Source organism: Mesoplodon densirostris, chromosome 5 (assembly GCF_025265405.1).
Source record: "Mesoplodon densirostris isolate mMesDen1 chromosome 5, mMesDen1 primary haplotype, whole genome shotgun sequence".
NCBI classification, from domain to species: Eukaryota; Metazoa; Chordata; class Mammalia; order Artiodactyla; family Ziphiidae; genus Mesoplodon; species Mesoplodon densirostris.
Window position 1 is genome coordinate 118,198,285 of NC_082665.1, and position 14,318 is coordinate 118,212,602.

The window sequence follows — 14,318 nt, forward strand, 5'->3', positions numbered from 1 at the left end:
ACCTTTAAGTGACTGTGACCTTTTATTCCACTGTTCAGGTAGGCTGGTCTGACTTAAGTTTGCAAAAACTTAAGGAACCCATGCCGTGGAAAGACTGTTCTTGACTGAGGGAAGCAGCAGTACTGATGAGACAGCTTCTTTAAAACATCTGTGAATTTCTGGGAGCCAGCATTCTGGCTTTCTCATTTACTAGCTGCGTGATTTCTGGATTGGTTGCTTAACCTCCCCGATCCTTAGTTTTCTCACTTGTAAATTGGGACTAAAAATACCTGCTTCTCAGGTTATATGGGTTAAATGAGAATCATGTATATAAAGTACCTAGCACAGTGCCTGGCACTGGTAATATTGAAAAAAAAACAGTCATTATTATGAACTTGCTGCTATTGTCTTACTTTCTTGCAACACATTTAGATCCCTAAAACATACTTCTTGGAATATATGTATCATCTACACTGATTCAAAGATTTAGGAAGGAGAGGAAGTCTGTTTCTAGAGACCCCAAAAGACAACCTTAGATGAGGGCCTATCTGTGTAGAAACTGGTTATTGAAATTTTTTTTTTTTTTTTTTTTTTTTTTTTTTGCGGTTCGTGGGCCTCTCACCGTTGTCGCCTCTCCCGTTGCGGAGCACAGGCTCCGGACACTCAGGCTCAGCGGCCATGGCTCACGGGCCCAGCCGCTCCGCGGCTTGTGGGATCTTCCCGGACTGGGGCACGAAACCGTGTCCCTTGCATCGGCAGGCGTACTCTCAACCACTGCGCCACCAGGGAAGCCCTTGAACATTTTTAAAAGTAAACTTTTTACTTAAAAAAAAAAAAAAAGAACTCCTTTATGCCTGACTCAGCTTCATACATTGATAACATTTTGCCATATTTGTTTTACCTTTTTATATGTAATATACACATTTTTCTTTCTTTTTTTTTTTTTTCTGAGGTTAAGTTGCAGAGATCATAACCCTTTATCCTTAGATACTTCAGCATAAAAAAACAATGACAGGCAGCCGGTGGCAGGGTCTGGGGAAGGGGCGGCAGGCGGCAGGCGCCATGTTGGGCCGTGAAGGTGGCAGGAAGAAGCCCCTGAAGCAGCCCAAGAAGCAAGCCAGGGAGATGGATGAGGAAGATAAGGCATTCAAGCAGAAACAGAAGGAGGAGCAAAAGGAACTCGAGGAGCTAAAAGCGAAGAAGGCCGCCAGGGAAAGGCCCCCTGGCCACAGGTGGAATTAAGAAATCTGGCAAAAAGTAAGCTGTTCCTTGTACCTGAGGCAATGATGATCCTTAGTTCCATTCCTGTTTAAACATCTGGATTAAACATCTGGATTCCCTGCCATAACATCTGTTGCCACCTATAGCTAGAATGAAGTGTTGTCTTGGAACCTATTGTACATTTAAGAGTAAACTTTTGCAAAAAAAAACAAAACAAAACAATGACAGTCTTTTACATAGCAGTATAATGATCAACTTCAGGAAGTTTATTTTAACATTGATATATATTATTATCTGATACAGAATCCATATTTTAATTTTACTGATTGTCCTAATAACTACCCTTTATAACGATTTCTCCCCCAATCTAGAATTATGCATTACATTTAGTTGTCATTTCTTTCGTCTGTTTTAACCTGGAACAGTCCCTCGGCCTTTCATTGTTTTTCATGATAGACAGTTTTTTGAAGAATACAGCCTTTTTCTTTTGTAGAATGTCCTTTAGTTGAGGTTTGTCTGATTGTTCCTCATAAATCCATACAGGTTATGCATTTTTGGCAGATGATGTGTCCTCAGTGCCTTACATCAGGAGGCATTATTGGTGATGTTAATTAGCTTTAATTACTTAGCTGAGAGATTTTTTCACTTTTTTTTACATTATTAATAGTGTACATTTTAAAATTTTATTTATTTATTTTATACAGCAGGTTCTTATTAGTTATCCATTTTATACATATTGATGTATATATGTCAATCCCAATCTCCCAATTCAGATTTTTTTCACTTTAAAGGTAGCTCTTTTTACTTTGTAATTAATAAGTCATTGATGGGGAGATATTTACTTTGAAACTGTTCCTAAACAAACTTTCCCCCAATGGTTTTGCAATCTTACGGAGCATTTTTTATCATAAACATGTGGTTTCCTCACCTTGATTGAAGGCTTCTTGAGAAAATAACTTTTACTTTAAAAATTATGTTATAATACCTTGTGTACAATAAATACTCAATATTATTGATTGCCTGACCTTGAGCTACCTGACACCAGATTGCTGATTACATTTCTCAAAATGGATTTTGTCTACCTACTCTGAGAATTTAACAGATATTTGCAGCAAAGTCCTGTTGTATGCAAATTAGAAATGGTCATTAACTGAACTGATGAGGCATTCTTAGCAGGCCTCTCAGACCAGTGAGATGGGAGTAGTAAATCTGACCTCTGGATATTTCAAAAGAATAATTAATAACAATAATGAAGAAAATCTCTGATCATCATCACTGGAAAAACTTGTTAAATATACAGTACTCTCCTTTCATTTTATTTTAATCTGTGATGAAAAGACATTTTAATTTTAATTGAATATGTGATGAAAGGAAGTTTCGGGGTGGTGTTCTTCTTTCACTTTAGATTCTGACATTTTTTCATACCAGCCTAATACTTAGCCATGACTCATAGGGTGTTTCTTTCAGTCTCTAAGAATTAGGTTAGGTTTCTTGTAGATCTTATCACATTGCCACTTGGAATTTAACCAGAGGAAAGAAAGAAAGGCACAATTGCGATTGTTTAGATAAACATGTATTCTGGAGGGCTTATTAGAGGCCGTGAGGCAGGGTAGAAAGTCCTTATTCTGTCTAGTGTTTTGTTTTGTTTTGTTTTCTGCTTCTGCTCTAAGGATCTTTTTTCCACCTTTCACTGTACCACATCTTGGGCAGAGATGGCAGTTGATCATTGCAGTTCCTCTCTATCCAATTTCTGGCTGATATCTAAAATTTCATCATTATCAAGAAATTAATTTATTTGTGCAAATTATGTTACCTAAGGAAAATGCAGATATCCTTGTAGGGGATTGGAGGTGTAGCACAAGCCAACACCTAAACATGAAACATCAAATATTCAGAACTTTTCTGTAATAGTTAGTTGCTAGACACTTTCTGCTAAATGAGACAATAATAAATAAATTTTTCCTTGGGGGAAGGAGAAGCCTGGGTGGGGTTTTAGTAGTTGGGGACTCTGAGCAAGCTTAAGGTGCTAAGACTCTGAAAGAGGGAGGGGAAATGAATTGAAAAAGGAAGAGGAAGGACATTTAAAAGATACAAGTACACTTACTCTACAATTTTCATAGCTCTCATCCTGGAGGAGTGGTCTCTGAAATATACAGAGCATTTAGAGTTAAGAAGTCCATGCTTTGTTAAACCAGGAATCGCTGGTGGCCATCCTTTTTTTTTTTAAAAAAAGGCTCTTTTCTCCATCTGTACCAAAGACATACCTTTCACATTTCCTTGCACCTGTCATACTTCTAGGTGTCCTAGAGGTATGATGTAAGAGTAGTGGAAAGTCTGTATAACTAACTTTCTCAGCCACGTTCTTCCAGGTTTTTGCATGCAGTCAGGATATGAAATTAGCAGTTGGTATACAGGCTGTATTGGTTGGGAAATAATTTACAAGGTCCAGGTGATTAATTGTGCCATTGTTCCACAGAGAGGCATTTCAGTGTTTCTACTAGTGCCTGGGTTTTGTGAAGCTTTGCTGTTTTTGCCGGATGCAGTTGGTTCATCTTTGTGAAATGTGTGCTATGGAATTGATACTAAGTGCCTCCATATTAACATCTCTGAAATATTGGTGACAGGCTTTTCCCACCCCAATGAGATAAAAATTCTTTTTCACTTTCTATCACCAGTTAGAAGAAGATGGATGCACAGAATTCAACCAAAGTCAACATGAGGAAGAGGAGGAAAGAGATACCTGGACCCAATGGGGCAGCAGAGGATGATGGAATTCCTTCAAAAATGCCACGCTGTGCAATTGTAAGTAAGGAAGAGATTTCTTTGTTGAACACTTAACCTGGCAGGAGGAGGGTCGAAACTGATATAACACTGACAATATCAACATTACAAGGCTTCTTAAATAATGGAAAGAATGAATAGTAAGTGTGAATAGTAACTTTCCACCAGTTGTTGGAACTCTTATGCAGATTATAATTCACAGCTCAGTTGTAAGAGCTTTACACTGGAATTGAAAAAAGAATGTTAGGAAAATTTGGAGGTTGTACATATATTAGGCAAAAGATCAAATTCAAACTAATGAAATAGAGAAATTGTAGCTCCAGGCAGTGATCTGATCTTAGCATCATCTCATGGTGTTTAGTTTTCTGTGTCTTACTGTCTTTTCTCTCATATCACTCCTGCACTCTATTACTGGTTATATCTTAGATGAGAACCTTTTTCTATTACTGCCTACCTTATGTTCCTTTATTTCTGGGATGTTATCTTTGTATTTCCTAACCACTTCCAAGCCTTTGATGAAAGACCCCATTCCAAACGGCTCATGCTGTCTCAGGTTGGTACCCTTCCTGAAGCTTCCCCTAAAAAAAATATGTCAAAGAATATTTATACACAGTTGGAGTTATTATTGATATACAGTGTTATTATGAAATCCATGTTTTAAAATCCCAGTGACAGAATTAAATGTTTCTGTATGTTTTGTACCTATATTGACCATTAGCCATTGATCCAACTGCAGTTCCCACTGGTTACTTTTGGAGCTTCATAACCCAAAAGGAAAAACATTTCTACTCGGACACAATTACTAGTTGTTCTAAACCAATATTCTATCTTGAGCAATAAAAGCAACTGGACTCCACAAATAGTAGGTATATGCTTCAGGCCTGATATTGATGATTATGTTGGGGGCAAGTGTATTAGTTTTCTATTGCTGTTGTAACAAATTACCACAAATTTAATGGCCTAAAACAATACAGATATATTATCTTACAGTTCTAGGGGTAACAAGGCTGAAATGGGTCTCAAAAAGCTAAAATCAAGTGTTGTTAGGGCTGGAGGTTCTAGGGGAAAAACTGTTTCCTTGCCTTTTCCAGCTTCTAGAAGTTGCCCGTATTGCTTTGCTCAGGGGGCCAGCCAGCAATCATTATACTCTGACCACTGCTTCTGTCATCACATCTCCTGATTCTGAATCTCCTGCCTCCTTCATTCACTTGTAAAGACCCTTGTAATTACACTGGACATACTTGGCTAATCCAGGATAATCTGTCTATCTCAAAATCCTTTAATCACATTTGCAAAGCCCCTTTTGCCATGTAACATAGTCACAGGTTCTAGAAAATAAGATGTAGACATCCTTAGGGGGCCATTATTCTTTACAGCAAGTAAACTCAGAAAATGACTCAGCAGTCAACAAAACAGGGCTTTTTTTTTTGGCTGCTTTGGGTCTTTATTGCTGCACGTGGGCTTTCTCTGGTTGCAGTGAGCGGGGGCTACTCTTAGATGCGGTGCACAGGCTTCTCATTGTGGTGGCTTTTCTTGTTGCGGAGCACGGGCTCTAGGCGCGCGGGCTTCAGTAGCTGTGGCTCATGGGCTCTAGAGCGCAGGCTCTAGTTGTGGTGTACGGGCTTAGTTGCTCCGTGGCATGTGGGATCTTCCCGGACCAGGGATTGAACCCATGTCCCCTGCATTGGCAGGTGGATTCTTAACCAGTGTGCCAACAGGGAAGTCCCTAACAGGGCATTTTTAATTTCTGAATGTTTCTTAGAGAATTCAGGTTAAGGGGATGGTGGTGGGCACCAATTCAGCACTCTCATTTGGAGTAGGGACAAGTTATAACCAAGTAGGTAATACTCTGAGCCAATCACCATAGCCACGAATAGACCAAAGAAGGCCAGTCTTAGTGGAATGGGCTCTGAGAAGACTTAAATTTCTTGGTTCTTAGAATCTGAGGAATTTCAATGCTTTAAGTTACTCTGCTTCATATATTCATGTCACAGATCAGTTAAGTGGCTTGCTACCTATTTCACATTCCTCTCTGGTACACACTGGCTATTTAACATGGGCTAATGGTCAAAGATTCACTCACCCAACAGGCTGGACTGACTCTAATGAAGAGTGTCTGCTAGGGCTTCCCTGGTGGCACAGTGGTTGAGAGTCCGCCTGCTGATTCAGGGGACACGGGTTCGTGCCCCGGTCCAGGAGGATCCCACATGCTGCAGAGCGGCTGGGCCCGTGAGCCATGGCCGCTGAGCCTGCGCGTCTGGAGCCTGTGCTCTGCAACGGGAGAGGCCACAACAGTGAGAGGCCCGCATACCACAAAAAAGCAAAAAAAAGAGTGTCTGCTAAATAAACTTGTGTGTCATCTCCACTGTACACATGTGCTTTCTATCTCTGAATCCCTTTCAACTCTGTAGCAAAAACGAACAAGGTTTTTTCTTTTTTTTATGAGAGCTTTACTGAGATCATAAATCCACCCATCTAAACTGTACAATTCAATGGTTTTTAATATATTCACAGAGTTGTGCTACCATCACTACAGCCAGTTTTAGAATATTTTTATCGTCCCCAAAAGAAGCCCCATACCCATTAGCAGTCACTCCCCATTTCCTCCCAACCTCCCCAAGTATTTGGTAGCTGGGTTGGTAGGTCAGGATAAAATGGATGAAGGGAGAGAAAGGAGTTAAGGAGGAAAAATTAAGGGATAACTTTGTGGCTAGTTTGTCTATAAGTATAAAGAATTTACTGAAACAGATGTTTCTAGAGGTAAAATCAAAAGGATCACAGAAATATTTATAAAGAACAGACATTTAGCCTATCTTAATATTTGTCATATGTATGAATAAGTCACAGAGTACTTAAACTCTGAGGTTAATTGGCCTAAGTTCTGCTTATGGAGATAGATCTTACAATCTCATTTCAAACTACATATATTGAGAACCTCTGTGTGTCATTTGCTATACATTGAGATGCAGAGATGCAAAGGTGGCCTTGCCCTTAAGAAGCTCATAGACAAATAGGGGAAAGAGATAAATAATTAAGATACAGTATGAAAAGGGCCAAATAGAAGTAAGCTAGAGGTACAGTGACCCTCTAGAGGAGCAACAGATTAACTTTGACTGAGGGGTGGGGACAGTGGTTTTGGAAAAGCTTCATTGAGGAGATTATTTCAGAGTTGAACTTTGAAGGCCAAGTAGGAATTCAAGAAATGGACAAGAGATAGAGTACAACTTCAGAAGTGTGAAATAATAGTATGTTTAGCAAACAACAAGTAACATTACTGGAGCTTAAAGTTCAGAATAAGAATCTGCAATAGATAAGGTAAAGCAAGGGCCTGCTCATGAAGGATCTTGTATGCTGTGCTAAGGAATTTGAACTTTATCCTATAGGTAATATGATCAGATATACAGTTTAGAAGATCACCCTGATTGCTTTGGAAAGGAACAGTTGAAACAGGGATAGACAGAAGCCACAGGACTAGTTGTGAGATTATTATAATGGTCCAGGTTAGAAATGATGAAGGATTAAACTAAGGCAGTAGATACAGAGAGGACAAGATAAATTTTAAGTTTTTAAGAAGTGAAATAGACAATTCTTGGAAATTATCAGGATGCAGAGGATGAGAGGTGTTAAGGATGACTGCTAGGTTTCAGCCTTAGGTAGTTGGTGTAGATGGGGTGCTTCTCATTCAGATGAAAAATACAGGAAGAAGAGCTGTTTTAGGAGGAAGGCGATGAGTTTAGTACAGGTTCAACTTAGAAGGTCTATGAGGCATCCAAATAGTAGTTAAATAGGTGAGCTCATTGTTTACATCCATTGAAATGGCAACAGGAATCAGGGAGAATGATTGTTTTTCTTTTTCTTTCTGCTCTGTTCCTTATCCCTTCTTTCTCACACCACCTGGTATTCCTCTTGAATCTAGAGCCTTTTTCCTGGCATTATTGAAATAGTTTGGAACTCAGGAGGGCATGTTACCATTTGTGCAGAATGTTTGGGTAAATGGGAAATGTTTCTCTGTGCCATTATGAAACTTTTTGCTGAAAAATGTTTACGAATCCTTGGAAATAGAATACATACTGGGAAGCCAATATCAAGTTCTAGTATTAGATTATTTGAGTTACCTCCTCTTTCCTATTAGTAAGGACACCAGAATCTCTTCTTCTCTTTCACTAGAATTTTGAGGAGTAGTGAGTTAATATATGTGAACATAATCAGGAGAAAGTTTTTATGGAAGCAATATTGCATTCAGAAGTTCATTTATAATTTGGGAGATGATGATCATTATAAGTTTTAAGTTTTAGTTATAATTTGCATAGACTTAGAAACTTTATATAGCATTTAGTAGCTAACCTCTTAGATTAATACAATTTAGTTAATTTTGTTGGTATAATGAAACCTGTGTTCCATAGAATGGAAGAGAAAATGAGCTAATGTAGATTTGTTGAGTGCCTACTCATATGTGTAACATTGTGCTAGTTACTTTGCATATGCTATTTTATTTAATCCTCATAGCAACCTTATGGAGCAGGTGTTACTATCTTCCATTTTTTAAAGAAATTACTTAATTAATTTATTTTTGGCTGCATTGGGTCTTCGTTGCTGCGCGCCAGCTTTCTCTGGTTGTGGTGTGCGGGCTTCTCATTGCAGTAGCTTCTCTTGTTGCGGAGCACGGGCTCTAGGCGTGTGGGCTTCACTAGTTGTGGCACGCGAGATCAGTAGTTGTGGCTCACGGGCTCTAGAGCTCAGGCTCAGTAGTTGTGGCACACGGGCCTAGTTGCTCTGCAGCATGTGGTATCTTCCCAGACCAGGGCTCGAGCCCGTGTCCCTTGCATTGGCAGGAGGATTCTTAACCACTCTGCCACTAGGGAAGTCTCATCTTCCATTTTATAGCAGGTGAAATGAAAGCTGTAGAAGCTTGCTGTGATTTCACAGCTATGAAGTGATAGAGCTGGGATTTAGATCTAAGTTTTTTTCAAGTCCTAAACCCTTGCCCTTTCATTTATACTTTGCTACCAGAGAGTCAAAAGATTTGAAAGCAATATTATTCCACAGGATTCCTTTGAGGTTAAAATGAAGGAGGTTTGTTTTAGGAGAACACAGATAGAAATACTTAGTCCTACTTTTATATAACCGTCAGCTTTTAGAGACGATGTTCTCTAACTGAGAAGAGAATAATAGGGTGTTTTAAAAAGTACTACTCATTCTAACTGGAGGCAGCTCTAGAGAGTTAAAGATTTTGCTGATCTGTTTTAGCTGAAGAACCTTAGGTTTCATTCTCTATACTTAGGAGGAGTCGATTCAGCACAAATTCTAGCCAGGAGGGACAGTTGCATTTGCCTTCTGCCTTGGAATGTACACAGTATACAAGGAAGATTGAAGAAACAGAGTTATGAAAGATAGGATACATAATGAATCTCTTAAAATTGAGATAAAATTCACATACATAAAGTTCACCATTTTAATCATTTTAAAGTGTACAATTCAGTGGTTTTAATACTGAAAATTCACAGTGTTGTACAACCATCACCACTGTCTAATTCCAGAACATTTTTATCACCACAGAAAGAAACCCTGTACCTATTAGCAGTCATTCCGTCATTCCCCCCTTCCTTCTACTCCTTGGCAACTGCTAATCTACTTTCTCTCTCTAGGGATTTGCCTATTCTGGACATTTCATATAATCACACAATGCGTGGCCTTTTGTGTCTGGCTTTTATTTATTTATTTATTAAAATATGTATTTATTTATTTATTTTGGCTGCGCAAGGTCTTAGTTGTGGCACGTGGGATCTTTTAGTTGCAGAACGCGGGATGTTTTAGTTGCTGGCTCTTAGGTACGCCATGCAGGCTTTTAGGTGCGGCATGCATGTGGGATATAGTTTCCTGACCAGGGATCGAACCCGGGCCCCCTGCATTGGGAGCGCAGAGTCTTACCCACTGGACCACCATGGAAGTCTCTGGCTTCTTTTGTTTAGCACAATGTTTTCAAGGTCCACCCAGGTGGTAGTGTTTAGTAATACTTCATTCCTTTTTATAGGTGAATCCTTATAGACATACTACTTTGTTTATCCATTCATCAGTTGTTGGACATTTGGATTATTTCCGCTTTTTGGCTATTGTGAATAATGTTCTGTTATTCATGTACAAGTTTGTTTTTAAAGATATGTTTTCAGTTCTCTTGCTTATATACCTAGGAGTGTAATTTCTAGGTCATATATATCCTTTGTTTAACATTTTGAAGAACTGTTTTCCAAAGCTGTGTGCTAGTTTACATTCACAGCGGTGTACAGAGGTTCCAGTTTCTCCACATCCTTGCCATCACTGTTGTTGCCTGTGTTTTTGCTTTTACCCATCCTAGTGGATGTGAAGCAGGGTCTCATTGTGGTTTTGATTTGCATTTCCATAATGCCTAATATTGTTGAGCACCTTTTCATGTGTTTTTTGGCCATTAGTATATCATTTTGGAGAAATGTCTGGATACCTCTTTTTCCTTAACTCTTCTCTTCCCTCTTCTGCCTCCCTTCCATTCACCAGGACCTAACCCTAGATCTTTCAGTTTCTGTTAATTCTTTGTTTTTCTTCCTGGACCTGTTAACTTGGCCTTCTAAAGATTAAAGTTTCTAGCTTGATCTGGGCTGAATATAGTGCTCAGAAGTTCCATTAATCATTTGCTGATGCTCAAATATATACATTTCCCACAACAGCTATTCCAAATATTTTGTACTTTCCTCAAGTTTTCAGTCTCATTCCAAGGTCCCTGTTCTTTATAGGGAACTTCACTTTCTTCTTTGCTCTACTGAGAAAATTGAGGGCATCAGAATATAAGTTTATATACATCCTTCCTCCTTTACATCCAATATTATCCTTTTATCACCTTTCCTTTCTTCTGCTTTCAGAAAAATGTGATCCTAATTACTTATAGGGCCAACAGCTTCCCCCTGCTCTCCTTTGAGGCCATTCCCTGTCATTCTTCTAGACTCTTCCTTCCTTAATTATCTGTTTTTTTCCTTCTCTTGATATTTTCAATCTCTTTGGCTCCTTTTCCTTTGTCTTAGACATGTACAGATATCCTCAACTTTTGTTTGTTTTGTTTTTTTGCGGTACGCGGGCTTCTCACTGTTGTGGCCTCTCCCCTTGCGGAGCACAGGCTCAGCGGCCATGGTTCAGGGCCCTAGCCGCTCCGCGGCATGTGGGATCTTCCCGGACCGGGGCACGAACCCGTGTCCCCTGCATCGGCAGGTGGACTCTCAACCACTGTGCCACCAGGGAAGCCCTGATATCCTCAACTTTTAAGAACACCTGCTACCTGATCCTTCTGTCCCCTCTAGGTACCTTTCTGTTTTTCTCATTCCCTTTATGGCTAGACATCTCTAATGAGAAATTATTACTAATCGGTTTCCTTGTCTTTCAATTTTCTTAAAGGCACTGGTGTTCTGACTTTCACTAATATATTCTAGGAGGTCTCCAATAGTCATTTGAATCTCCAGATTCAAAGACTGTCAGTTCTCATTTTCTTTGATCTCCACTCCTTTTTAAAAAACTTCTCTATTCCTGCTGATGGTACCACAGTCTTATTTTCTTCAGTTCAAAAGCTGTTATTATAAACTCCTCTCTCAAGTGACAGTATATTTTCTCTTTACCATATCCTACCTATTCTTCCTTCACAGAATCTTTTAACTGTCACTCTCTCTATTCAACATTAACGGAAAAATCCACAAATCCATTTCTTCCTCCCTGTAATAACCTCTGAACTGATTTCTTTCTAAGTATGCAGAATAACCAGTGGTGTCCTGATAAACTGGGGGGAACAAACCTCTGATATATAGCATTTACTGATTTCTGTGGCTGATTGCAAACTACCAGCCCTCAAAATATGTGAATATTTAAAAACTGACTCCAGCACACCACTGATAATAAATTTCAGAGAACACAGTAAGGCTGTCTTTTATCTACATGTACTATTGTTAATAAGCACAATTTTTTTCTATTTGTTTCATATATTTTATATTATGTATAAATATATTTATATATAAACAACTTCATTGAGATATAGTTCATATACCATTATAATTCACCTACACATGTAGAGTGTTCAATTTAGTGGTTTTCAGAATATTCACAGACTTGTGCAACCATCATCATGATACATTTTAGAGCATTTTCATCACTCCAGAGAGAAACCCTGTACCCATCAGCAGTCACTCCCCGTTTCTCCCCAACCCTTCCATCCCAGTGTAACTACTAATCTACTTTCTGTCTGTAAATTTTCCTATTCTTGGACATTGCATATAAATGGAGTCATACAATAAGTGGCCTTTTGTGGCTGGCTTCTTTCACTTAGCATAATTTTTTCAAGGTTCATCCATGTTGTAGCAGGTATCAGTACTGTATTCTTTTTTATGACTGAATGGCATTTGTTTCTTGAGGTATAACTTACATACAGTAGAGTGTACAAACCTCAAGTGTACAGCTCAATAAATGTTTATATATGTATACATTCATGTAATCACTGGTACACCTAGAAGACTCCCTCATGCTCCTGCTAGTCAGTATCCTTTTTCCCCAGATTTTTTTTTCTTTGTTCTCTGACTTCTATTAACCATAGATTAGCTTTGCCTGTTTTTGACCTTCGTATAGATAGAATCATAGAATGTCTATTATTTGGTGACTAGCATATACTTTTAGAAACACAAATTACTGTTAGGCAACTCTTTGCATATTAACTTCTAGAGGATAAATTGTTTTTTTCTAATTTTATCTGTAGGTAAATTTCTAATAACTTCAGAAAATCACACATTTGTGTCCTTGGTCTATTCTTAACCTTTTTAAAAAAACGTTCTAAAAAAGGATAACACACACACATCTCCTAAAAATGTTTTTCTTATAGCTTTAGCATATTTTAAACTAAGCTTATATAAGTGCTCTTTAAAAGAAATATATTTTAATTTTAAAACCTTATTTTAAAAATCTATCCTTATTTGAAATCAAAACAAAACAATGTCTTCCCAGTTTCTGAATTTAGCCCAGTCACAATGTGATCTATGTGTAATTTTAAAATCTAAGTAAACATCACTATAGCCCAACAGGAATTAAAAGAATTGTAAGGGAATATTATGAACAATTTCATGCCAAAAAATGTGACAATTTAGATGAAATAGACATATTCCTAGAAAGAGACAAATTACCAAAACTGACCCAAGAAAAAAATAGAAAATCTGAATAGACCTATGCCAAGTAAAGTATTGAATTGTCTTTAAAAAAATCTTCCTACAAAGACAAAGTCAGACACAAATGACTTCACTGGTGAATTCTATCAGACATTTAAGGAAGAAATAATATCAATCCTATCCACTTTCAGAGAATAGAGGAGAGAACATTTCCTAACCAATTTTATGAGGCCAGATAGCAAAGACAGGCAAAAACAGCACAAGAAAAGAATATTATATAGTTCAAAATCCCTCACAAACTTAGATGCAAAAGTCCTTAACAATATAGTAACAAATTGAATCCAAGAACATATAAAAAGATTTATACAATGTGTCCAAGAAGAATTTCACTCAGGAATGCAAGGTTGGCTTAACATTCTAAAATCAATTAATCTAATACACCATAATTAATAAAATAAAAGACAAAACCAAAATATGATTGTTTTAATAATGTAGAAAAAGCATGTGACAAAATCCAATACTCGTTCATTAAAAAACTCTCAACAGGGAATTCCCTGGCGGTCCAGTGGTTAGGACTCAACACTTTCACTGCCGTGGCCTGGGTTTGATCCCTGGTTGGGGAACTAAGATCTCATAAGCTGCATGGCACAGCCAAAAAAAAAAAAAAAACAACTCTCAACGAACTACAAAATGAAGAGAGATTTCTCAACCTGATAAAGGGCATCTAAGAAAAACCTACAGCTAAGATAATACTTAGTGTTGAAAGATTGCATGCTTCTCCCCTAAGACTGGGAACAAGGCAAGGATATTTGTCTTTGCCGCCTCTATTCAGCATTGTACTAGAGGTTTACTAGTGCAATAAGGGGTAATAAAAGGAAGTTAAAGCCATCCAGATTGGAAAGGAATAAGTTAAACTGTCTTTATTCACAGGCAACATGATCTCATATGTAGACAGTCCTAAGGAATCTACCAAACAAACTGCTAGAACTGATAATTGAGTTTAACAAAGCCACAGGAGATGAGTCAACTGAAATTACTCACACTGATACACATACATACATACAAATCAATTGCATTTCTATATACTGGCAAGGACCAATCCAAAAATAAAATTAAGAAAACAGTTACAGAAGCATCAAATAGAATAAAATACTTAGGAATAGATTTAACAAAAGC

General features: G+C 38.0%; 1 protein-coding gene and 1 pseudogene across 4 annotated transcripts in view; both read left to right on the plus strand.

The window, feature by feature from the left end:
- PCYT1A (phosphate cytidylyltransferase 1A, choline) overlaps positions 1–14,318 on the plus strand; it is a 45,862-nt gene that overhangs the window by 14,627 nt on the left and 16,917 nt on the right. For all 4 annotated transcript variants that reach the window (XM_060099365.1, XM_060099363.1, XM_060099364.1 and 1 more), the window contains exon 2: positions 3,876–4,002. In XM_060099365.1, coding sequence (XP_059955348.1) covers positions 3,886–4,002 — 117 coding nt within the window. In that variant the 5' untranslated portion in view covers positions 3,876–3,885. The remainder of the gene's footprint in view (positions 1–3,875; positions 4,003–14,318) is intronic.
- LOC132490844 (translation machinery-associated protein 7-like) lies at positions 1,042–1,240 on the plus strand (annotated as a pseudogene).